Source organism: Drosophila bipectinata, chromosome 3L (genome assembly GCF_030179905.1).
Source record: "Drosophila bipectinata strain 14024-0381.07 chromosome 3L, DbipHiC1v2, whole genome shotgun sequence".
In the NCBI taxonomy this organism is placed as follows: domain Eukaryota; kingdom Metazoa; phylum Arthropoda; class Insecta; order Diptera; family Drosophilidae; genus Drosophila; species Drosophila bipectinata.
Window position 1 is genome coordinate 21577903 of NC_091738.1, and position 25528 is coordinate 21603430.

Here is a 25528-nt window from a genome sequence, read left to right on the forward strand (position 1 = left end):
GAATTATTAATTTATGTCATTTACTTTGCGCTGCAGTGCTTTTAAATTAGCTCCGACGTTCGATCAGACTGGGAGGATGGGATTTCTGTCCTGGAAGCTCGGACCTTGAATTTCAGAGTGATTATTCGAAAACCTAATCAGTTCCGACTAAGACTTGATTATGGCCCAGGACTAAGGTTTTCTATTCTCCATAATCCATAGATATAGAGAGTATTCTTCCCTGTCAGCTCCACTGGTTATGGTTCTGGTTCTGGCTATGGTTCCTTCGGGGCAAATGTCTGCGTCTTCCTGCTCCTTAATAGATTTTGTATTTTGATTGATTGCCTCGCTTATTCAATTGTGTTTGTTGTGCCCCCACGCTCTGGCTCCGGCTCCAGCTCAGAACACACACTAAACCACCTCCAGCCCCATCCCCATCCCCATCCCCCACCTCTCGGACCAACTTTTCTTGGGGCACAAAGTCGCGTCTGCCTGGGCTTATGAAGCGTGTGATTGCTTTACTCACAGCTCCGCTCCCAAGTCGGTCTGCTCCGACAGGATTTAACTGCATTATTAGTTAAATCTGTAGCATAAATTTCAATATCGATGTGCCACCAGGCCGGAGGGTCTGCCCGGGACGGGCTGTGTGCCACGACGGCAACCTAAATGAATTTTAATGCCTTTTAAAGCGATTTTCATATGCTGACTGGCTTTCCTGTTGCGAAACCGTACTAGTGACAGAACCAGTGCTTCTGCCAGATACTTTTCAAAGTGCACTGTTGCATAAAAGCCGAGAATGGAAGCTCTCGCTCTGCCCGCTCCTCCCCTCGTTGATCCATCCGGGTGCTGGGTAAACAAATGCCAGTGGAAAAAGTTGCAATTTTTAGACCACGCCCCGCCAGAGGGTATCTTGATGACAGTTTCCCTCCCAAATATCTGGCAGATATCAAAGGTGGCAGCTTTAACTGCTCCCAGGTTCTCTGCGGGCTGTACACGGATTTCGGATGCAACAATCCTGTTGTGCCTCCAATTAGCGACAGGACAATGTGGTCGGTCAGTTACATGCAATTAGCTAATTAACGACAAGCCCAGCGGCGGATCTGGAATTGGTTCTGTGGCCTGGCAACCACCGACTCCTTTAGGGCTTTCAATCGGTCTGGATAATGAGGATAAGGACTCTAAACCTCTATGATTTTAAGCAAAGCTATTGGTGTCACCTAAGCCATCTTGAGATTCACATGCGGGCTTCCAAAGACCTGTTCCTCCAATCCCGTCTGGGAAACTACCGCTTTCTTTGACTGCTGGAGTCTGGATGATGATGATGATGGCTCGGCATAGTCATCTTTGGGTGCCAAAGAGGCGAATGCCCCCTGGAGAGCTGGGAGGCAGGCAGGTGGGAGGAGGTTGGCTGTAATTTATGCGACTTGCAACGGTGCCTTCCGCTAGTGCAACACCGAGCGAGCCAACAACCCGACAAAGATAGAAACAAACACGGCCTGGGCCGCATTTTCCTTCTTATTTTCTAGTTTTCCTCCGCTCTTCTTGTTTTTAATAAGATTTCTTCAAGCAGACGATGACGATGTCTCAAGACAGGTGCACATGCTGCCACACAGGTGCACAAGCCATCCGCATGTGTGTGTGCTTTTTTTTTGCGTGGCAACATTTGTAATGTTTCGCCCCGTTTACGTCGTCGGCGTTAATAAAGATGCGCCTCCATCTTGGACCTATCCCGCTGGGTTGGCCAGCGTGGCGGTGCTGGTGGCGGTGGCGTCTGCACCCGCTGGTCTATGGGTGGCCTACTTAATTTATGAGACGCGAGAATTCGTTGCCCCGAGAACGGGCCAGCAATAGCAACAGCTACATGCTGCAATTTGTAATTAGTGTAGGGTGCGGAGCGTGAATCTGCAGGAGAAGAAAATGTATCTGGCAGATACTTAGTGCCTAGCATGCGACAACCGGCAGATAATTTGCAGGGCGACGTGGTGATTGACCGCGTTAGGGCGTAGCAAATGGCAGCCGAGATGGTGCTATAAGTCAGTGGCAGGTGGAGAACTATAGCCCTGCTCAGGGTTCAGATAGAAAGGTTATGTAACTCCCAGTCTGAAAAGTCAAAACCCTCGAAACCCGAAAAGCCAAATTATAAACATGAATGGCGGACTATTCCTCCGCCACTGCAGTGGCCTCATTAAAGTTATTATCAGGTCTCCTAGCTGACAGACTGTTGGCGAACTTTCTGCTGACACTATGCGTGTGGCATGGGGCAGGGGCATGCCACAACAAAGAGAGGCAGAGACAGAGACAGGGGAATGAGCTCGAAATGATTTGGAAGGATTAAGGATTATGTCACAACCACAAACATGGAGAGTGATACACACAGAAGAGACAATGCAACAAACAATGACGGGAGTGACTGAAATGTTGGCACAGGTTTCCCATCTCTGCGTCCTTTCGTCCTTTATGCTTCCATTTTTTGTGATTCGGCCGGGCCAGTATCCTGTATCATCCGGCGATGTGGACATGTGCTTTGTCAAAGGAGACACAACGATGAGATGTGTGACACAGCCAGAAGCGATTCCAATTACAAATGCAAACCCCAAACACAAACGTCAGCCAGCCGCCAGTCGTCCCGTCAGTCGTCATGAGGCAACATTTAATTAGACTGTCCCGAAGTGATGACTGGGTCAAAAAACATAATCTGAATCATCCGGGCCAGAAAGGACTTGTCTCTTATATAATCAAATCATACTTTCAGAGGAGAACTGGCCTAGTTCGAATGCATCCACTGGCAGACCAAAATTTACAATTTAGTCTCTGGGTTTATTTATTAATCCAAGTCATTAGGACCGACTGACACGGGTTGTGTGGGCCCTTATGCAAATACTGGCCTAATACAGAGGAGCTCTCTAAGCCAAAGTAATTGGAAATTAAATTGGGGGATTTCCCTTAGTAGCTGTGACAGCCACGTGACAATCAAAGGAACTGCCTCCTCGAACTCGGCGCCCAGGACGCACGTACTCGAGTGGATGTTTCGGCTTGTTGGGGGACTTCCCCGTTGATGGCCAATAATTGCTTTATCATGGCAGACTCGCTGCGAAGAATATCATTTCGCCATTAATAGAGGGACTCGGGGGAATACAATTTCATGCTGAAATGGAAAACTAGCCTACAAAGCCGTTGTGGGCGTAGGAAACGATTGTTCGCCAGCCCCAGTTCCGTTATGGCAAATAGTAATTTTAATAGGTCATCGTATTAAGGGATTCCCGGGCCATTCACTCGCGTTCTGGTTATGGTTATATGGTTATGGGCCAGGCCGTGGCCCTAGTTGTTATTGTTTGGCGAGTATCGATTGTGTGGCAAGCGATGCTGCGTGCTACGAGTGTGTTCTCCCCCACTTTCAGCGCTGACATGTGCGTTTAATTGCGTTTTACTTATTTGACACAAATTAATATTGGTCCTCCTGCGCCCGCATAAGTGTGCTATAGTTTTCAGCTGTGCCCGGGAGGGGGAGCTGCTCCCAGCCTCGCAGGTAATTAAATATTTCTGTAACATTTGCGGCAGCCTGGCCTAGGTGGAGAAGGGCTTAGTGCCACAAACTTGATTGGGAAATGCTGGGAAAGGCTCTCAAGGGTGGAACCGCACTATAAATCAAGCTGGGATGACCTACGAGGAGTGACCACTTGCAACTCGAATTTCGAGTGTTTTACGTTATTAATATTAATATTATTACAAGGGACACACACTGTGTGTACACATAATTACGCAATTTAATGAGTTTTCACTTTGCCAGAGCCGCCCCGGGCTATCCTGATACACTGCCAGTCCTTGGACTACCCTGGGCCGTAATTTGTGCAAAATGGAAACTAAAAGCCCTGTTCCCGGTTCCAACTCTACCTTTTTCCCTGTGCAGCCCGCCTGCACACGTGCATAATTAATTTTAAAAATTAATTCTACATCGAGGAGCGGCCTGAAAGGCTTGAAGCACTCTCCGGTGAGCATGGTTACCGTGCCCTGCCCCGGCAAGTAGCAAGGTGAACAGTGTAACAAAAATGTTGTTGAAGGCAGATGACGGCCAAGACGACGTCGACGATGAAAATGACGATGATGATGCGGTTGACTTTGCCACAACAACGACAACGACGATGACAACTTGACATGGGAGCTGGGAGTTGGGAGTTGGGAGCCGAGGCAGCCAGCTAGTGACTAGAAATGGCAGAAACGGCAGGGTGAAATGGCAGCCAGCCTCCTTTGTCTGTCGTTGATGTTTGTTTTGAGCCCCAGCCGCAGACCTTCCTTCTCCCTGGTCCCTCCCTCCGACCTCCCTGGGCTGCCATAAACGGAACGAAAACTCCCCACGACAGCGATGAAATTGACGTATAAAGTCAACGGCGTCAACAAAGTCGCTTTCCTGCATCTCATCGCCCCACACATGACAACACTTTTGAGGCATGTGAGGCACGTTTGGCGTTTAGCTTTTATTGTTGTGCCTGTATTTGTGTTTCTCTCATATTATCTGCCACTCCCTCCTGGCCGCCTTCTCGACTCGGTGAGGAGAAAGCTAAAAATTGAATTGAAAAACTTGGCAGAGTGTGTGTCTCAGAGAGATATCCTGCCCATTTTGGGCAGCCTCCGAGTAGACTACATATTTTTTTCATTAAACCATAACTGGCATGGAGCACATCCTGGAAAAATTGTTGATGAAGCTCGGAATGGAAATGAGTTCGGAAAGGAAGTCTGTGTCAGGGTTACTCCCATTGGGGAGCTCTGATGAAGTTTTCTCCGCAGGGGCAGCAGGGCGAGAATTCTTAAGGATTTGTGGCTTTGTTTTCGTCTTGCAGGAAATTAGAAATCTTTCCCGCACACTCTCCTCCAGCTGGATAGCTGGATGAGAAGGAAAATTAGAAAGCAAACTGGTTTCCCAGCCATTACAGACACTGGCATTTATATGTCGAGTTAATTAAAAGAAAACTAGTTATGCCGCCCTCCTCCTGCCCCATCTCCCCAAGAAAAGTCATTAAAAACTACGAAAGGAGTCGCAATCGAAGGCAGACTCGTCTCTCGCACAGTGCGTATGATTGATAATGAGTGAGGAGCTGGGCCAGTGCCGGGAGGAAGATAAAGGGCCGGTCTGGAGACGTCTTCATCCTGTCGCGGCAAGGCAAAGAATGCACATTCCTGGCTGCAGAACTTACTATTTCATTCCACTTGGCTCGGATAGCTCCTCTTGCTCCTCCTGCCTGCATGAGGCCGCAGATGCCAGAGCTGTCATTGCGCTCCTGGTTAGTCCCCTTTCCGTCCCATAACCTTCAACTGCCGGGAAGTACCCTGGCGGGCCACCGTAGGACTTCCCAGCGGGTGGGTTTTCACTGCCAAGCCGTGGCATTGTCGTGGCTGGGGGAGCAACTCAGACTTTGGGTGCGACTGGCTTCCGATGGAGCTCGGCTGCCACACCTGTGGGTGCCATTTGCATATTAACATGTGGGTAGCACCACCCTGGCGCGCAGATAGCATTGTGTTGCTATTGACTCTGAGGCGGGCAATTGCGTAGCTGTTCCAGCCTTTTAATGGCCACGAGGATTATGCTTGATAGTCGGGGCTTAGTAATTATGGAAAATGGGTCTAAAGGACGAGTTGGAATGTTTTTTTTTGGGCTTTAAACGGAAATGGATGGACAAAACAAGTCTAAACTTCCTAAGGGTTCATTGTATCATCCTTACATTCTATACTCATTCAAAACAATCAAAAATTTTACTCTTTTCAAATACGAGATATAATCAAAATCCAACATCCAATCATAATTTTAATTTGGGTGCCTGGGCACTGCTATCTTCGGGGCAGTGTTACTTCAGACTCCGCTGGTACAGACTCCAATAACACCCCAAATTTATGTGAAATTACCAAGAAGACTATCCCGAAGACTATTCTAAATTATATTACATGAAAATATGGATTTAGTCTTCAGAACACCACAAGAGTATCAATCAAAATAAGACCTCGCTTTAAATATTATACTTCTATTATCATTTCAAGAGTACAATAGATTAAAATAAATCCGACAAGACTATTTCAAAAACTAAAAGAAAAGATTTCAAAGAAAGAACCTCCTCTATATGGTAGACGATGCAATAAGGATAATATCTATTGCCAAAACTTAAAGGAATGTCCACTCTATTTGACACAGAGGGAGCAAAATGATTATAGCTCTCGACTCAACATCAACATTAATTCCACTTTGAAATCTGTTTTTGAAAGTAACTTAATGATACTTAATTTTAAACTATTTATGTCAAGATAGGATCTAGTTAAACCTCCAAATAATAAGCAGTTTAAGGCATATGTCTCTATGTCTAGATTCTCTCCTTTTAGAGATGGCTGCTGGTACATATCTTTTCAAAATCAGAATAACCATAAACTAAATAAATAAAGTTGCCAATGCATAGGAAATAAATTAAGGAGAGGCTTTATTATTATTATTTACGTAAGCAGTTGCACACAATTAATTTGTAAATAATTATTAGAAAGAAAGCCAAGTAATTGAAACAAAACTATTTAGGTTTTAGACAAGAAGAACACGAAGTTACTAGCTCCAGACTTCTAGTTCCAAGTTTTAATATTTAAAGTAGAATACAGAGTTTATCTTTATTGCAAAGAACTTTCTTCCAAGTTCTAAGAAAGAAAATCTAATGGAAGTCCCTTATTTAAACCTCAGTGTAGAGTCTACACTGTAGACTGTATTCCCAACCAATATACTCTTTCTTCTGTCCTTGTTGGAGGAGACTTCCCATTACCCAATGTCCATTTTATCCGGGCATTCAAATTAGGCGTGGCCCAGCCATGTTTTTGTTGCGGTTAGAATGTCAAACGCTAAGTGCACCGGTCTCTGGAAAATTATGCGCATTTTTCCGGAGGTTCTAAGCTCCGCAGCTCCAGCCGCGGCTCGGGCTGTCCAGGTGAGCCCCGCTGCACGGGGAATTAGTGCGCATAATTTCATAGCCGACTGGGGAGGGGAAACTTTTGGGAGTCGCCGCGCTGGGAGTTGGGAGTTGGTGGCTGCGCAAATATTTTGTGGCCCCCCGCGGGAATGATTTTTGTCCGATGCTGGGCTGTTGTTGGCAACATTGTTACGTTTTGCATATGTACATGAGAACATCGGGGTATGCTGGGAATTCGCAGTGCACACAGAGCCAGGAGGAGGGGAAAAAAATATGTGCTGTATCTGTACTAAATTGCACATGAAGTGATTTGAAGCGTAAGAAATGCCCGGGACGAGCGTCGAGCGGGGGACGTCAATATTATACTCACATATAGATGTACATGTGCGACGCAGAGTTTGGAAAAAAACTTGGCGCAGATTCAAGAAAAAAGAATAAGAATTTCATATCAAAATTACAAACAGGCCCAGGACGGGACAGGGGCAACTCTGCGCCGCCTGCCAGAAAATATGGATGATGAACGAGGCCGGCTGGGGGCCTTCCTCGGGGGCTGCTCGCCCGAAAGTGCCGGAAGTCGTGAACTCTGCCTGGGAATGTGATTAAATGCATTGCCGGCTTGGGTATTTGGCTAATTTCATGATTTATTGGCGGGAATAGAGAATTAAGCATTTTGATGGGCAATTACACACTTTTCACGACTTTCTCCTCTTGTCTCTTGCAGCCCGAGCACCGGAACGCGGAACGCAGTATATTCAATCATCTGTAAATGCATCAGCTAAGCAACAGTATTCTTGCTCAACAATAAGACACCACAAGCCGTGATTATTTGTTGCATTTCAAGGCAAACCCAACACAGCGATCTTAAGCCAACAACGTAGTGCGAACAGCAAAGAAAACCACCTAATTTTGACCTAGAGAACTGTATCACCACAAGCAGAGCAGCCAAACCCCACATATGTAGTGCAAGCCCGATCATCTATGATTGGTATATAGAGAGAGAGTTATATTTACAAAAGGCACCTCACCCACACGACAGGTGAACCCCCAAAAGACAAACAACAGAAACAGACACTGCTGAGATAGAGACCGCGGAACACGGTCGCATCCAGATACACTTTCATCTACACGGAGCCACAGAAGCCAGCAAAATAGATACCATGGAGGACAATAACACGAGCAGCAGTGCGGGCGGTGCGTCCATTAAACAGGAGGATCCATCTGTGACACTCACAATAAGGCTGATTATGCAAGGGAAGGTAAGTCGAGGGTTTTTTTTTATTCTTAGATGTATTTTAACTCAGAATTGGTAGTTTTGGATTCGAAAACACATAACAACTTTATTAGAAGTCCAACATTTTGAACAAATTTAAGAAAAACATGTATTAATGTAGTTCTTTTAGATATTTAAATAATAATGATTATTGAATGTTATGGGGGTCATCTCTCTCCACGAAATGGGCCTAAATCAACCAAATGAGGGTTCCAGATCATCACAGGGACATCTCAGGCAACTGCTTAGCAGACGAATGGAGGGTTCTGGTCATCGTTATCCTACTCCTACTTATAGAACACCTCTAAGTGAACTATCTTAGCTGGAACACCGTCCCAACTCTGGTCTTATACCTCAAAGAAAAGAACATCCTAGTTGTTAAGGATGGATAGGACCCACATCAGCACGGCCATCAAAATCAACACAGGGCACTGGCTAGTGGGACTGACATGCTAGGCGAATGAACTCCTCTGGAGGAAGGACGAAGATGACTGTCCACTACTTGGGTCTACATTATCTCAGACTTTCATAACTAGGAGATAGATTGTTACTCGACCTCTTGAAGGTGTCAGTCTTAGATCCAAACAGGATACAGAAAACCAAGCTAAAGTGTGAGTAGTCCCCTCGAATCTCCCACGGGAAGGGAGGTCCACACCACAATAGACCTCACAAGGTGTAAGTGCGTCCGGTTTTCCATTTAAACCCGACCGCCGACCTAACCTACTGCTACAAAGAAGAAAACTTTGTTTTATAAATAATCTATTTCATAATTATAAACATCACAACAATGTTCCTAACCTTATCAAAAAAAAGGGCATAAAACATAATTACCCACCAAAGGTTGAGGCCTGAAAGGTATCCTTGCGCTCCCCCAGGACTCCTATGATTCCAGGCTTCAAAGTCTATTAAAATGTGAACGCTTTAGTGCACACCATTGGGTTCTGTCATCTTAAATATTCATAGAGCTCTGGTACGCCCCCGAAAATCAATAAAGAGGCGGGGCAGGCCGATAGAGTGAAAGCCGAGAGGCGAGCTGGAACGAGGGAGAAACAATTACAAATTAACGCGTGCATTTTGTATGCAAATTAAAATTAAATACGCGCCACGTCACGCATTACGACATTGCAGGTGAGGTAAATTAAAGAGCAGCGAGGGGGCAGTGTGATTGCGAATATGAATATGAATATGAATCTGTGGCGATAAAATGTAGGGCCGTAAAAAAGAGGCGAAGGAAGGCGGCGGGCGGCTATTAAACAATCATTACGGCTGCCAGATACGAGCCATAAAAAAAGAGGCTGACAAATAAAACACATCAAGTTGTGAATTGTTTTCATTGCTTACAAAAACAGAGTTCGCGGGCCATATTATCCGAATATTGGCAGCAAATATTTCGCAAACAGCCAGCGGCGCGACGGGTTAAACCAGTCGGAATAATATTTAAATGAAAAAAGTGCAGTGATCAAATATTTGCCAGAAACAAAGCAAGTCCGGGGAGGTGTTTTGGTAGAGGCTGCCCCACATAAATATCCAGAGGCAGGTCAACATGGTAATTAGTATTTTCCATGAATCATGCACCATAAGGTATAATATTCTTGCAGCTAATAGAGCCATTACCATAAACAGGCGAGTTGCAGCCTCTCGAGAGTGACTCACGGCTGACAAAGTAGGGCTGAGAGCGGCATCAAACAACAGCCACCAGAAACCGACACTAAATAGCCGCTTATTTATTTAATAACAGTCAACAGCCATTAAAACTATTATTCAACAGCTTTGGCTCAACCACTTTAGAGATGTTGGCCAAGTCGGAGATGAGCTGCTTAGCACGTGCTTAGCTGGCCAAGTTGGCGTTCAGCCCCGTCGAGAGTAGGTACTTAGCTTCGGATTTGCCCAGGCATCGACTTAATTATAAATTTGGCCGATGTTGGATCTTATTTTTATACCGAAAGCAATTGAAAGGCAGCGGCAGGTGCACTCTGTACTAGCCCGGCTGGTGTGGCTGGTCTGGTGGGGACTGGGGCAGGGACTGCATACATGCAGCATGATGTGTAGCCGAAAATTGGCAAAAAGGCCACAAATATGTTAGAGACGCGACAATTTATGGCAGAAATAGCCGCCACCAGACAAAGAAAGCTGAATTGGGCAGGCCGAGGTCCTCCCGAGAGGGGCGGGGGCTAGAAGGTACCTGGTAGATCGCAGATCTCATGAATAATTGCGCACTTCTTGACTTTTACGCAATCAGCCAGCGAGTGCGATGTATGTGCATGCATAAAAATTGTGTAAATGTAAATTCTGCACATTTTTAGAGATTTTCATTTTCCTACAAATACAAGGATTCGGGCAATAAATTCCCAAGACACTTTTCAGCGGCGCCGACAGAGGAAGGCGGCTGTATGTGGCTCTTGATCGATAGTTATAGATTAGCATGATTTATGCGATTCTGCCCGCAGATGTGAATAAATTTGAGGCGTAATGCAAATCGAGTGGAACACGGCGCTGGCGAGAGATCCAATAGCGCAAATAGACGGCAAACTTGTCAGCTGAGTTGGCATTAAATGGAATCAAGCGCAAGACATCGAATCCGTGTTTATTTCAATTCATGCTTTTGGTGTCGGGGGGCGTCATTCTATAAGCCATTACTCTCCCATTACTTTGGGAAGTGCTTTCAATATTTTTATACCCGGCACTTGTTAAGTAAAATTGATTTGTGTGACTATAAGTCTCTTGCGGAACTCACGCAGTTCAAGAATATTTTAAACTTAAAAATTTAAAGTTTTGAAACTCTTCCGATAATTACTTTTTATAGCGCCAAAGGAAATAAAATACATATCTTGTCATTACTTTGGAAAGCGACTTACTCTTGGGTCACATCGCAAGTCCATGTCTAATAAAGTGTAATATAAGAATATATAAGCTGCGCTGCCTTGTAAACAGAAGTAAGATATGAAGTCCAAAAGAGGACTATATGCGCATTGCATCCACCCAATCTGGCTTTATGGAATACAAATTTGGAGGTTCGCAGGCAAATCAAATTTTAAACTCATCCAGTTACTGCAGAATCTCATACTCAGAGAGATTTAAAGGTGCATATTGTGAAAGCATAGATTGGTAGGCACACAAGCCGATATAACTTCTGAGACATCGCAGCCTAGTTGTTTAAAATTACTTCCAGCTAGATCTTTGAGGCTTCTTAAACGACTAGGTTTTGCCAAAACTATTCTAAACCATTAAATAGACTATAGGTTTATATATTATTAACACGTAATCCTCATAATTGAATTATGGTTCAAACTTAAAATTCCCATTTTTACATTTTTCCTTCCATGTGATGTTAAGGTACTTATTTTATGTACAGATTCTCCTTTTAATAGCTTATTTTTAAAAGTTTTTTGATGAAGTTTTTATGCCGTAGTATTCTTAAGACTAATATCATATGTCTAATATAAAATCAAGTGAAGAGAGTGTATATTGCGAGAGTGCAAGTGCAACTCACTCTTCCTGATTTTCAAAAATCTCAAAGGGCTTACTCATAATTAATAAGTCATTATACCAAGTACAGATTTACAAACCTTACGTATCTCATTTCCTGCTTTAAAAAGGCCGTATATACTAATAATATTTTTAATTCTTTGCATCGCAACCTAGGCTTTTAGAATTTCAATCACAATTTAAAGCAAAGATCAAGCATGAGGTTGTAGGCATTCCGGCACAAATAGAAGAATGGAAGTATAAGGCCACTGCCATTGTTATTGGCGTATTTCTGATATTCTCCGCTGGCTCTAATTAACTTGGCTTATTAGCTGCGCTGTGCAGTTGTGGCGGTTCTCGGCGGAAACTCACAGCCGCCCGCCAGGGAGCCGCAGTCTGGCTCGAAACCAGTGTCGCAGACGCGACCAAAGTCGTGATGCAGCTAATTAATTTATGGAAAAAATGGAAACGCAACGAAAAACTGAACAGTTTGCCAGGCAATAGGGCGAGCTATTGTGAAAAAGAAACACCTTTTCTTTTCTGTTTCGCCGTGACGGTGTGTTGGCTCCTCGGCTCTTTATTTATTTTTTTTTTTCTTGGCAACCATCCGCCAATTGCATTGAAAGAAACCCAAATGTGGGTTGCTCTCCCACCGCCCGCTGCCCGCTGCTCGGCCAGAACTGCCACTAGACATGAATGTTTTTCTGCAGTTGTTCTTATTTTTGAATCATGCATTTTTAATTAGTGAAATTGCACGATGTCGGACCTCTGTGCGAGTTTTCATCGCAGTCTGCCACATTTCCCAGGCACTCGTCCAATAATTAACTATTTTTCCAACTGCAGGCAGGCTTGCAACTCTGTTATGCAATTGATTAGAGGGCCTGCCACAGATTCTGTTTGCAATCACTCAGCAAATGGTAATTCCCCACAAACATGCCGCGAAACCCGAGAGATCTCTAGAGTTCCGCTCCGAGGGCTTGCAGGAGACATTCCTCATTCGGGCTAACAAAGGCCAGTGTGCGTGCGATGTTTTCGTTATTTAATCAAATTAAAAATTGCCACTTGCTGCGTGGCATGGTCTGTCCTGCATCTGGCCCTGGCAATTGTAAATAATTTAATTGTACATTTTTTTTGCGACTCGCCTGCCGGCGACAGGAGCAGCGACAACCGAGTGCCACAAAAAACAAAGCCAAAAACATCGCAGGGCGACAAATGCGCTGTATGATTTATTGGATCAGGCCAGGGGGGGCACAGCACAACACAACATGTGTGCCCCAGCGCACACCATATGTGTGTGCATTTTCCAGCGTTTGTTGCAAGTTTTTCTTGCATTTTTCCGTTGCAACTCCAGCAGCTCCCATAAACGGTTCTCACGGTTTCGCAATGCCTGTCAGAGATTGTTTGCCGCCGATGGTTGTTCCACCGCTGCTGCTGCCGCTGCTGCTGATGGTGCAAAGTGTACATTATTTATTTTTGTACAATTTTCAACGCCGCCACACATTAAAAACAAAGTCAACAAAAAAGAGAAAAACACGAAACGAGTAATGGCAGGCGGTCTTTTTTGGGTTGTTGTCTGAGCTAAAGCCAAATGCCGAAATGGTCGAAATGGCCAAAAGCCGATGGCTGATTGTTGTTTTCGAGCCAGTCTTTTCTCTTTTCTCCGGCTTTCTGCTGTGTCTGCTCCACTAACATCAAAAACTCTTTTGCCCCAGCCGGCTGGCACTATTATGGGCCACAATTAGCGTTGTCCACTCCACGGACCCCGGGCTTAATGCGTCTTCTGTTATTGTTTGCGTGTGCTTTTTTTTCTGAAGGCCATTGTTATGGCCATAATCTACCGCCCAGTCTACGATGAATGGACCCGAAATTCTGCGCATGGCTTCGAATTATTAGACGAGAGTGTGGGAAATGAGACAAGTGCACGGAGGCTGGTCTATATTTTCAAATTATGCAACCGGATTGTAGTTCTGCTCCGTTGGTGTTTAATGATTCATAGCCTTCCGGTTGCTGGTCCTGCTTTCCATGACATTTCGTCCGTCCATCCATGAAACCCAAATTCAATAAAAACAAGCAATCAAAACTTATTCCCAAACCGCAGAATGCTTGCATCCGAAGCGCCCTGGCTTCCAGGGCAGCATTTTTGCTGCCAAAGCCGCTGGAGCTCAATAAGCTCAGAGCTAGAGCGTTCAACAAAAGGCAAGCTGGACCGCAAAGTGATTGTTGCATACGAGAATCGCACGCATTTGAAAATAGGAAAATAGGAAAATGCGAAAATGCCAAATGCCGAATGCCGATTGTCGAATGCGTTTGTTCATTGTTACAGGATTTGGACCGGAGGAATTCCGGGAATTTAATTGGTGGCTGGGCAAATGGTAATCTAAAAGGGCAGGCCAAATCAATGCAATCAAGTAAATGCCCCAAAAACTGGTCTATTCATAGGTAGGTCGATAGCGGCACTCGCAGGGGCAGGGGCGGGGGCAGGGGCAGAGCTAGATCCGATTTATGCAAATTGCGTAAACTTCTGAACGGAACTGGCTCGCAATCACAACGAGATAATTGAATGGAAAGAGGGTGGTGCAGGGCGGTCTGTGGCAAGTAGCAAGTGGCCAGTGGCCAGTGGGGTGGTCGCTCCTGGCCACATTATTAATGATGATGAGGCCGAGGCGCTGATGAGCAGCCATCAACCTGAATGGTTATGAGCGGCCCCCAAAGTGCGTATTCGTACTCCACGCTCTCAGCCACAGATACAGATGCAGACTCAGATACGCAGATACAATTTATATCTCAAATGTCTTGAGGGGCCATCCAACTTGTCCTATAAATTACACAGGCCATCGGGAAATTTGTCTGTGAGTGCAGACAGGCGTAAAAAGGCACCCGAGATCGGCGGCGGCGTCCAACGATAATTGCGCCAATAATTATGCCAATTCGCTCGGACATTTAGCTACACAACTATATATGTATTGTAGATATAGACGAATAATTGGGCAAGCGGACTGCATCTTTTTCGCTCTCGTGGGCATAAATATTCCGCCAAAGAGCGGCCAAAATGCAAGCGGCGCATAAAAATTCAGATAATGTCGGAGGGGCGATGGGAGGACAGATTCCGATTCCGATTCGCTCGCACATTGTTTTGCCCAGTTTGCATTTTGTCTGGCAGGCTGCCCGGGCCAAGATATATTATTTGGGCTTGGGATTGGATTTGGCCGGGTGTGCTCTCCCAGCCCGTCACAATGGATTGCTGCACTTAGGGGCTTGTGAAGGTTGTTCCATGGTTTATGGCTAACAAATTGAATGGCTGCAAGTTCCACTAAGGCCGGCATTACTTCAATATTGCATTGCGAAAGTCTAGCAAATAGAAGCTCTTAGCTGGTATTTATAAACCTAATCAGTGTTATGTCTCGGTCTAGCCATCAAGCAGTCTAGATCAGGTGGATTATCTAGATCTCGGGGACAGATGCTAGGTGCTAAGGCCTCCCAGGCAATGCACATACAATAGAGGCCCCTTAAGTAGTTCAGAATTCTTATTAAATGCGAGTGGTAATTGAAAAACGAGCTTGAAGAGCCAAAGGAAAAACAATCTCCCGGCACTTCCCTTTGTCCGGTCTCCTCCACCGTCAGGCTGTACTTTTTGTGACGAAGCTCACTCAGTGGCTGTGGCAGTGCTGATATTTACAATCAATTAAAACGCGTAAAACGCGCTGGCCGCAAATTTCATTACGTGCGACAGTTCTGGGCGGCGACAGACACCGTCTGGCTGGGGCTGGGGCGGGGAAATGGGTTTTGGTTTTTCTGGCTACCACGGTGGCAGCCAGGATGCGATGCGGGGCGTGGAGTGGGGTGTGAAGTGCTTGCCGAGCCAATTAAAAATGCAAAAGTAGTTACACCCACATGTCTCCCCGAACGCATCCTCGGGTATCACATCACTTAATATTTAATCAAATTTGAACATCCCCGTTGCCCAGGGCAAGCGGACGACTGTGTTGTATAAATGCTCTTAATAGCCCCGAGCTCACATCCTGTATTAAAGCACTTCCTTTCTCGTTGTCTCTTTGCAGGAAGTTGGTAGTATTATTGGTAAAAAGGGTGAAATTGTCAACAGATTTCGCGAAGAGGTAAGTACCCACGCATGCCCTCTGGAGGAACTCCATCTAACCGTTCTCTCCTCCTCAGTCTGGTGCCAAAATCAACATTTCGGATGGATCGTGCCCGGAACGTATTGTGACTGTGTCTGGTACAACCAATGCAATCTTTTCGGCATTTACGCTCATTACAAAGAAGTTCGAAGAGGTATGTGTGCCGTTCAACTGGCAGGGCTCCCACCGTCCCATCTCCCTGAAGTCCTGTCCACATTACTAACTTCTGACCCGTTTCAGTGGTGCTCGCAGTTCAATGATGTAGGCAAAGTTGGCAAAACTCAAATTCCCATTCGATTGATCGTGCCCGCCAGTCAATGTGGATCGTTAATTGGTAGGTGGACCCAACCCTCAAATGTTACTTCGAACTAATCAATATTTACTTTCTGCCGTGACCGGACGACAGGCAAGAGTGGCTCTAAAATCAAGGAAATTCGCCAGACCACCGGCTGCTCCATCCAGGTGGCCAGTGAAATGCTGCCAAACTCGACGGAGCGCGCGGTCACCTTGAGCGGCAGTGCTGAGCAGATCACCCAGTGCATCTATCAGATATGCCTCGTCATGTTGGAGGTAGGTCCAGTCCGAGAGAGAAAACTTTAAATACTACATCTGCAATCTTTCAATACAGTCTCCGCCGCGCGGTGCTACCATCCCATACCGGCCAAAACCACAGGTGACTGGTCCCGTCATCCTGGCCAACGGACAGGCCTTCACCATCCAAGGAAACTACGCAGTGCCCACACAAGAGGTAGGTGGTCCGCCTTGGCGCATCCGCACGCCGAGAAGCAGGCTAAACGTGTCGTTAAGATCAGTGAACAGTGTTGTGTACTCTATTGCCAGTCACTGCAGCTATCTTTTTCGCTCTCTGTCTCTATCTTAACTGATCCCACATTAGTCCAGCTAAACCATATTGTATCTATTTCTGCCCCGACTAGTCCACTCTATCTTTTTGGTTATTGCGCGTCTCTACAACCTTCTGTTCTGCCTCTTAATATCTTCAGTTCATGTCACTCTACTTCTCTGTTTATATCTCTCTATCCACCGATACTCCAGTCCTCATTGCTCGTTTCTATTACACCCAATTATTATTTGCGACTCTGTCCGAGAGCCCCACCCTTGTCTCTTTCCTCAAAAACCGTTTCTTGGTGACCCCGATGCTGTCTTGCGAGACGACCTGTACTACCCCCTACGATTTGTGACCCGTTTTTTGACCCTTAATCCAACCTCTGAATCTGTTGAACCGATTACCGATACCGATTACCGTTACCCATCGTCGTTTCCATGAGATTCATCTACTTTCAAGTCTAATTGGTGACCCCGATCAATGAACTAATGTGTTAACAAACTTTACAGCCGCCGAGTCGTCGACGACACTTTAACGAATCACAAACTTTTAAAAAATAACTTTAAATATGTATTTTTGTTTTGTTTTTAGTTTCTTTTGAACTCTCTTCTCTCAGGTTAGGAGCGGTGGCGAGAGTCTCTCTGGCCGCTCCAGAGAATCAGGAATCGGGATCGACTCAGCACCCCGAGGGTGTTGTGTTCCCCAGGCAGGTGTCTGGGCAATGTGTTCAAGGCGTGGCAAGGCGAGGCGAGTGAGTTCGCGAGGACAGAATGAATGCCTCGCGGGGTCTCGAACTCTTCTCTCTCTTCACTCTTTGCTCAATCTGTGTGTCTCTAAGTTCTGTTCTGAAGAGGGCTCGCTGGCAGCGTGTGTGGAGAAGTATGTTCAAACTACACTAGTCCACTAGTCCTCCAATCCATCTCCATCTACAAACATTAATCTATCTACCACAACTATCCACCCCCTGACACACATCATCCGAAGACCCGAAGACCCCGAGTGCCAGCAAACTAATTGTACTGTAGAGAATATTAAACAAGCCACACCGATCAGTTCTAATATTATACTTATTTGCCAAACCCCGCAATCGTCTCTATCTCTCTCATCCCCAACAAAGTATATATCTCCTGCGATCGCTCTGTCTCTCTATTGATTTGTGTCAAGCTCACAGACTGTCGACAACTACAACAGAAACAGCGCACCTATTAACTCGAGTCTCCACAACAGGTCCCCAACAGGTCCTGCCCGAGCCCTCACATCTCACACACCGTTCTGTCTGTCAACTCGCTCTCTCTCCGTATCAATATACATATATTGTTTATAGTCCCCGAACAAAATTCAATTTGCGTCCCCAATATGGAAAAAAAGGAAACACCAAACAGCAGCCAAGCAACAACCTGCTAACAAGAGTCTATTCAATTACATTCTGCCCTCCAGTCCGGTCCAGTACAGCACAGTATGTCCACAGAAAGTATATTCTGCCCTCAGAGCCCCTCGCCAGCCATCGCCCCTCGCCCAGTTCGAAAATAAAAGTTTCTCAAAACTAAAACAAAGTTTTTGTCGCATCAAATTCAATTAATGTCCAGCAAAATGTAATAAATCAAAAACTAGTTGTACTCTATCTCTTACCCCGACTAGCTCCCTGGTCCCTGGTCCTGGTCCTTGGTCCTTGGTCCCTGGCCCCGGTTATTGTCGGTGTTGGTTCACATTTTGTTTAGCCAAATGCGGCGTGTAGTGTTACGGAAGTCCCCATCACAGTTGCAGAGTATTTCGGCCTCTCCACCTGCCTCCTGAACCCACATGCTTCGAATCCTCCACGATGGTGTCTGACAATACCCGAAAACCCACTGGATTACCGGAAGAGCCGAGCCGGTCGAGTAGCTAGCGAAGTCCAACGTCCTCTGTCCATCCACTTAGATGTTGTACCATCTCATTTCTGCGTTACACCGCGTCCATCCCCTGGAAACCAGCACACACATCTCGAAAGCTTTCTCCAAGAGTGTCTCTAGCGTTATGTCTCTATCTGAACATGTATCTGATAAGCCTCCATCTCTCCATAGCAACTACAAAGTTAAGAACTTAATCAACTTGCTCCGAAACATTATTCTCGTGGTATACAACTTTCGTTTTTCTACTTTTCTCTCTTCTCTGTCAACCAACACACAAATTTTGAAACAAAAACCACCTACATCGACACCACACCACTCCACACCACACCACACCACACACTATCGCAATTATTCGGTAACGATCAATCACTCAATCGAACGTAGACCTGTCCAGTATTTCCATTGGCCCTGGCTACCGGCGGGCTGCATGCTGGTATCTCAGGTTTGACGGATCCTTTGTTAAAGGGGGCACACTTACCAGGAGCGGTACCAGCACACCACCATCACCTACAGCAAATGCCCGATGTGAGTTTTTAGCCATCGATGCGATTCGGTTCTTGAAACTATCTCTCCACCTTGCCCCTTGTTACCCAGCCTGCACGCCCCCCAACCCCCTATCTACCAGAAAACTCAGAAAAAGGAGGGAAAGAATCTGTAAATTGTTATCCTTTGAAAGGACTATCTATACCCAGTACCATGCTGTACCTCTTACAATTCTCAACCCCTTTTTCTGAGTCCGTGTTCGTTTGTTGCTGTTGTACTTCTACGCCCCCAGTAGCATCTCCCCAGTAGTGGTCCCCTGTGTTACCTGTTTACTACCTCTGGTATTTCTTTTACGATCCACTGGCCGCATTCCAATGACATTAGCACCGGGCCAAGCGCAGCTCCTGGTCCCGGTCCGGGTCCCCGAAGTAGTTGCGGCCACAAAATAGTTGGCCAAAACACTAAAAATCAGGCAACCAGGGGGACGAAAGTGGGGACCTGGTCCGTCCTGGTCTTGGAAGGCGAGCCCCCAACCCCAGCCAAAAGTCATCCACAAATGCATTTTTATTGTTCTGTACCCCGTACCCCTCTCTACCCCCCCACTCTTACTCTTACTCGCAAGTTAAAGTTTGTAGTTTTGAAAATCGTTTCAACTTTCAACCTGTTCCCCTACCAGTACCAGTACCAGTACCAGTACCCCTGTATGTATTCCCTGTATTTGTGTTCTGTACTAGTCTAGTGTGTCTGTGATGCGGCAAGATGTGGCCTGTTAATCGCCGACATGTACAAGTTTTTACGACAGTTGTGTTGCAAGATAATCCATAGCTACCCCAGTCCAAGCCCCAGCCCCATCGCCCCGCCACGCCCCGGTTTCTTCATCCTTTTTGAAACTGTCTCTCAACTTTTTATTGAGTTGCAATTCATTTTTGGGTCATAAAATATTTCCACGCGCATGTTTTATTTCTTCATTTAGAATTCGTATTGCATTTTGATGAATATTTCAGTTCTTGTTGCCTAAAGCTCTCACACACACACACCCACACACACACATGCAATGCACTTCGTCCTGGCACGCAGACACACACACACCACACTCCCACGACAGCGACAAAGCACAAACAAAGCATTTCAATATTGTATGATTTATTTGAATTTTTGTACTCATTTTTTGTGAGCGCTGCGCTCTAGTTTGCCAACCAACCCAGCCCACCCAGCTCGTCCTGTTTCCTGTATCCGGCATCCTGCGCCCCGCTCCCCGCCCCCCAAGCTGCATTCAAATGCATTTATTCGAATTGCACTCGAAAGTGTTGCATTTGATTTGATTAATTTATAAAGCGCGAGCACAGAACCCCCCAACCAACCACCACCCACCTCCCGATTTCACCCTTTTGGGTCCTTCTTTAACAGCACGCGTGGCAGAGTGTGTGTATGTTATTTGCTGTGGGTGTCATTGGTGAAAAGAGAAAGCGAAAACCACTAGAGACGGCACTAAAGTTGCCCAAGCGAAGGACATCCCAGCCCAGGGAGAGAGTCCTCCGGACAAGCTGCAGTTCAGTGCTTAGTTAGGCCTGGGCTCCATGGCTTCCTCTGTATCTATATATCTACATATATCTCTCCCTCATTTGTTTGTCGCTGCAACCACCGACCTCCTTGTAAAGCTAATCTGTAAATTGGTAGAAAACCAGAGACTCGAACACCAGAGAGATCAAAGTCCTTACACACGAGCTTACACTGCACAAAATACTCGAACACCCAAACTCATTCCATTCCATTCGACGGTGTGTGTACAAAGAGCTGGAAGTGGAGATGAGGATTACGAATCCCCCTGCTTATGCTTACTGCATTCTGTTTTTGTAACTACTTGTTTGTGTTTGTTGCTTTTGTTCCATTACTGTTACTGTTACTGTTCCCGTTTCCGTTTCCGTTCTAAGCCCCAGTACCCCCTGTGTTATATGATCCATCTGCGTTATTACCACATACATTACTGGAAGTTGTACGCGCGTTGTGTTGTGATCTTGTCACCCCGAGGTCCTGAGATCTCTCCCCCTATAACCGATACTGCCCGCCCCGATCAATTAATTGACGACCCAATAACCCCAACAACTGTACACACACAGCCACAGCCACAGCCACGAGCTCCAACCGAACTGAAAACCTGACACACGCCGATCACTAATGAGTTTCTTTTCCGTATCCCTCTCCTTCCATCGCTCCGCTAACAGGTGGCCAAGAACCCGCTGGCCAGCCTGGCTGCCTTGGGCCTGGCCGGGATGAATCCGGCCAGCACTGGGGGCATCAACCACACAGGTGAGTTGAGCGCTTCTGCGGCCAGATGCCAGACAGATTTCCAATCTAATCTAGGCTCTGCCCCAGCAGCCCTGGCTGCACTGGCCGGGTCGCAACTGCGTACAGCGAATCCCGCGAACCGAGCCCAGCAGCAGCAGCACGAGATGACCGTCTCCAACGACCTGATCGGCTGCATCATCGGCAAGGGCGGCACCAAGATCGCCGAGATCCGCCAGATCTCCGGCGCCATGATCCGGATCTCGAACTGCGAGGAGCGCGAGGGCGGCAACACCGACCGCACCATCACCATCAGCGGCAACCCGGACTCGGTGGCACTGGCCCAATACTTAATCAACATGAGGTAAGTTTCAGACGCTTGCATTTCTTTCACATCACTGTCTCGTTGCTACGCTCATGCCGAGCCCCTGTCGGAAGGCTTCGCTTTGGAAGGTCCTGCGCACCGAAAGGACTTTGCAGAGTGAGCTGAAGGCCCGGCATAAGCGTAGTATTTGCGTGAAATGCCTGTTGCTTGTGCTATGTAACATCAATTTTGTCGAATTGACTTGCTAATTGACAAACGAGAAGGTATAAGGAGGTCTTCGGTCTTAGGGCCCAGGTCGAAGGTGAACCCGGGGTCGGGACGGGACTCTCATAGTCGCGGAGTGGCGGCGCGTTCAAAAATAAACCATAAACTCCAACCAGACCAAGGCATTGAAGAGGAGGGCGGGGGATTCCGTAGCTTAAGTCACCAAACACACACTCGTGTCCTAGCCTGTAAGTCGTAAGCCCGGCAAAGCCACCAACTAGCACCACCAAGAAACAGAAAACCGAAACAGAAACAGAAATCTTATAATTTCGAACCTCACACCCCTAGATCGTAGTTCGCATCGAACACTACTAGCCTAACCAATGTTCTAGCTAATAGAAATCTATAAATATCTAACCTATATAAACATAGCATCTAGTTGTACCAACCAACCTCGAGTAATAAGCGACCGAAGAGCCGGATGAGCAGGAGCAGGACGATGAGGCCGCACCGACCTAATCTACGCATCGCACACTTTTCACACAATCGTCCAACCGAACAAATACCGGTCGAATGCCGGCCTGATCCAATTGGTACTTCAAACTGCAGTTCAACTCTTAAACAAAAAACGATCCAACAACCTCTCCCACCGCCCACCGCCCCACCTCGACCAACTGAATCCCCCCACCAAACCAAGCTCATCCTCCAAAAAACAATAAACTCTTTCGGTCCACGATTCCCTCTTTCAAAAGAAAAAAAAAACAAATCAAATACGAGAATACCGCTCACCACCAAGTTTTCTTCTCCTACCATCCAAATTTGAACGCCGCCTCCCACCAACCCCCCCAATTACAAAGTACGCACAGTGCTGACAGCCCCTCTTCTGAATCTCTCTCTCCGTCAACTCCGAACCGTTCCTCCACACAAAAACCTCCTTAACCTTTTGCATAACAAACACTAAAGAATCGAGCAAATCAAGTGCAAACCAACTCAATTCCACAAAATCGAATCGAATCGAAGTCGAAATCGAAAAGAACCAATGTTTTGAAAATACCTATCACCTGCCTATCAAAAGAAAACGATCCCAATTTGTTCCTTTCTTTCTCTCTCTCTTTCTATCTACCTTAACCGAACCTCGTCCACAGTGTTGAGCTGCAGAAGGCCAATCTCCTGGAGCAGGCCCAGGCCCAGCAGAACGGAGGAGCTGCCGCGACCGCCGGCGCCGCACCAGCCGGATCCGTAGTCGCCCCTGGTGTTGCTGGCGTGGCTGGAGCCGCCGCAGCCGCCGCCGCGGTGGCCGGAGGAGCAGCAGCTACCCCCCCATCTGCCGCCAATGGGGCCCTCACAACGGTGCCCCTAACCGGTGCCTCGGTTGTCGGCCCGGTTGCCACAGGAGCTGGAACAGGCGCAACAGTTGCCGCGGGAGCTGCCCCTGTATCGGTGCCCGGAAGCAACGGCACGGCCCTTGTGGCGAACGGAGCCACCAACGGCAGCGCCACTGCCACAGCCACCGGCTATGCCAGCGCCAATGGCGGCCAGCCGGCCAACGGAACAGCCCCAGCCACCGCCGCTGCCGCTCTGCAAAGCCCCCTGGCGTCGGCACTGCAGCTGCTGACCAAGCCCGGAGCACTGAGCGCCCTGTCCAACCTGAGCGCCCTTGACCTGCTCAGCCTGACCACCCTGGGCAGCAGCAACGGCGGCGCCGGAGCCCCGGGCGGGCTCCAGGTGCAGACGACGGGCGTCAACCGGGCCAAGGGACACTACGCCACCTCGCGGTTCCGGCAGCACCAGACGGAGACCGGCGGCGAGGCGGAGAAGCCGCGCAACAAGTTCAACCCGTATTAGGAGTGGTGGCAGCCGCTCAGCCGACGGTTAGCCGACGAATAGTCAGTCGCTTAGTTTTTAGGAATTCCGGGATAGCGTTGCGAAAGCTTTAGCGTTAGATTCTTGAAGAAACAAAATTGTATAAAATTCGTCATTAAGTTCCATTTTGTGCATCTGCATCCCCCAAGTAGGCTATAGTGCACCCCATTCACGTTATTCATCCCAAGTCGTAACCGAAGTTTCAAGACAATTATTGTGTAGTAGCAGCATATATACTTCTATATAGTTATCGAGGTTTTGAAGAGCAAACAATCCAATAACCAGAAACTGTCACATATTTGTAGATCGGCCCAGTCGGGCCGCTAGACATTAGTATTCGAGCGAAGGAGCCATGTAGCCATGTTATCGAATATGTAGGACAGAGGCCAGTCCCCGTCCGGGGACGGCCCAATCAAGATATTTTTGACCAAGTGACCAATGACCCAAGTGGGCGCTACAGATTTTGGACCCCGAAACTTTTGATAAATACATACATACTAATATATAGGCTCGAGCCCTCTCCCACGGGCCTCGGGCAGTATAGAATTTGCCAAATTTTAGCGCGTCCCTAGTAGCGTTCTTCGAAGCATTAGATTAGATTAGTTTGCGATTATAAAAGTCGAATATCGGAGTATCAGATATACATATAGAGTAGCCAACAGTCTTTCCCCAATCCACTCCAATCCAATCCAATCCAATCCATTCATTGTAACATATAACACGCTCCAATATCTTACACATTATACTCTCCTAGTTACTAAGCACTAAATGTATTTCCCCTATATATACGATATATATACCTATATATACACATAAATCTTAAGCATAAAGACCCAAGAGCCATTTGTCGAGAAGAGACGCAAAGTGAAGAAGTGAAGCAGGCAGAATTTGAAAGAACCTTCTATAAGAAGTACACAAAGAATAAATTCCAATGCGTTGAGCCCCGAGCCAAGATCCGAGCCATCGAGCGGCGAGGGGATCAACGACCTTTATGGACCAATTCGCTCTAATTGACGCAATCCACGCAATGAGCGTACAAAAAAGAAACTATTTGAATAGATCCCCGCATCCAGATGAAAACAAGGTGGTCAGTCCCCGATTCAGGCTTGAAAACTATGAATATGAATGAAAACTAATGAATTATATGAAAACGACGATGAACCGTTTGCTTGTATTAGACTTTAAGTCTTCGATTGTTTATGGAATTTGATTTCTGTTAGGTTTACACCCTACTCCTACCCCGATAACCCATTTGTATTTACCAAGCAATTGTAAATTTTGTTATTATTTGTAGCCAAGCTCTTTTGGATTGGTCAAGGATAATGTAGAAAAAGTATTCGGAAATTGAAATTTCTCTACCCTAAAGTACACGGATTGTAGTTGTAGTGACTCATACTCGATATGATTTTCTTATTATATATTTATACACTTAGACCTAAGCCAAAACACACACATTATGTAACACATTAAGCTAAGCGGGCTTACGATTTTATAACCAAATTATATTCCTAACTATTCATACATACGACATACATACCCACTTGCATACCCGATACATATACATATTATTATGCCACAATAACAGAGAGTAGTCGAACGTAATAGCGCAAATCGTATATTCAATGTAATACTTCTTGACATTTACAAAAAACCTAAACACTTACTTAGAACGGCTTGTCCCGTGGGCCAGGATCCGCGGAAACTTCAACAGGAGCGCGACAGACGGAATAGTATCGGAAAATTATTTATATGCAATGAGAAAATGATGGAAATACAGTACATGCGTTTGTAATAAAGTGAAAAATGAATAACTAAAAAAATACTGATGTTAGAGGTTGTCTCGGGGAACTAATCGGAC

The 25528-nt window shown here is 46.4% G+C and overlaps 1 protein-coding gene across 20 annotated transcripts in view; it reads left to right on the plus strand.

Annotated features, from left to right (window-relative positions):
* The window catches only part of mub (poly(rC)-binding protein mub), a 44158-nt gene that overhangs the window by 17129 nt on the left and 1501 nt on the right, over positions 1 to 25528 (plus strand). For 2 of the 20 annotated variants that reach the window (XM_017247035.3, XM_017247037.3), the window contains exons 2-10: positions 7630 to 8164; positions 15702 to 15758; positions 15817 to 15933; positions 16020 to 16113; positions 16186 to 16349; positions 16408 to 16527; positions 18897 to 19037; positions 21218 to 21642; positions 22953 to 25517. In XM_017247035.3, coding sequence (XP_017102524.2) covers positions 8066 to 8164; positions 15702 to 15758; positions 15817 to 15933; positions 16020 to 16113; positions 16186 to 16349; positions 16408 to 16527; positions 18897 to 19037; positions 21218 to 21642; positions 22953 to 23652 — 1917 coding nt within the window. In that variant the 5' untranslated portion in view covers positions 7630 to 8065 and the 3' untranslated portion in view covers positions 23653 to 25517. Of the gene's footprint in view, positions 1 to 7629; positions 8165 to 15701; positions 15759 to 15816; positions 15934 to 16019; positions 16114 to 16185; positions 16350 to 16407; positions 16528 to 18896; positions 19038 to 21217; positions 21643 to 22952; positions 25521 to 25528 lie in introns of those variants that run through there. The other 18 variants (XM_070280560.1, XM_017247040.3, XM_017247042.3 and 15 more) reach the window with 18 other exon arrangements.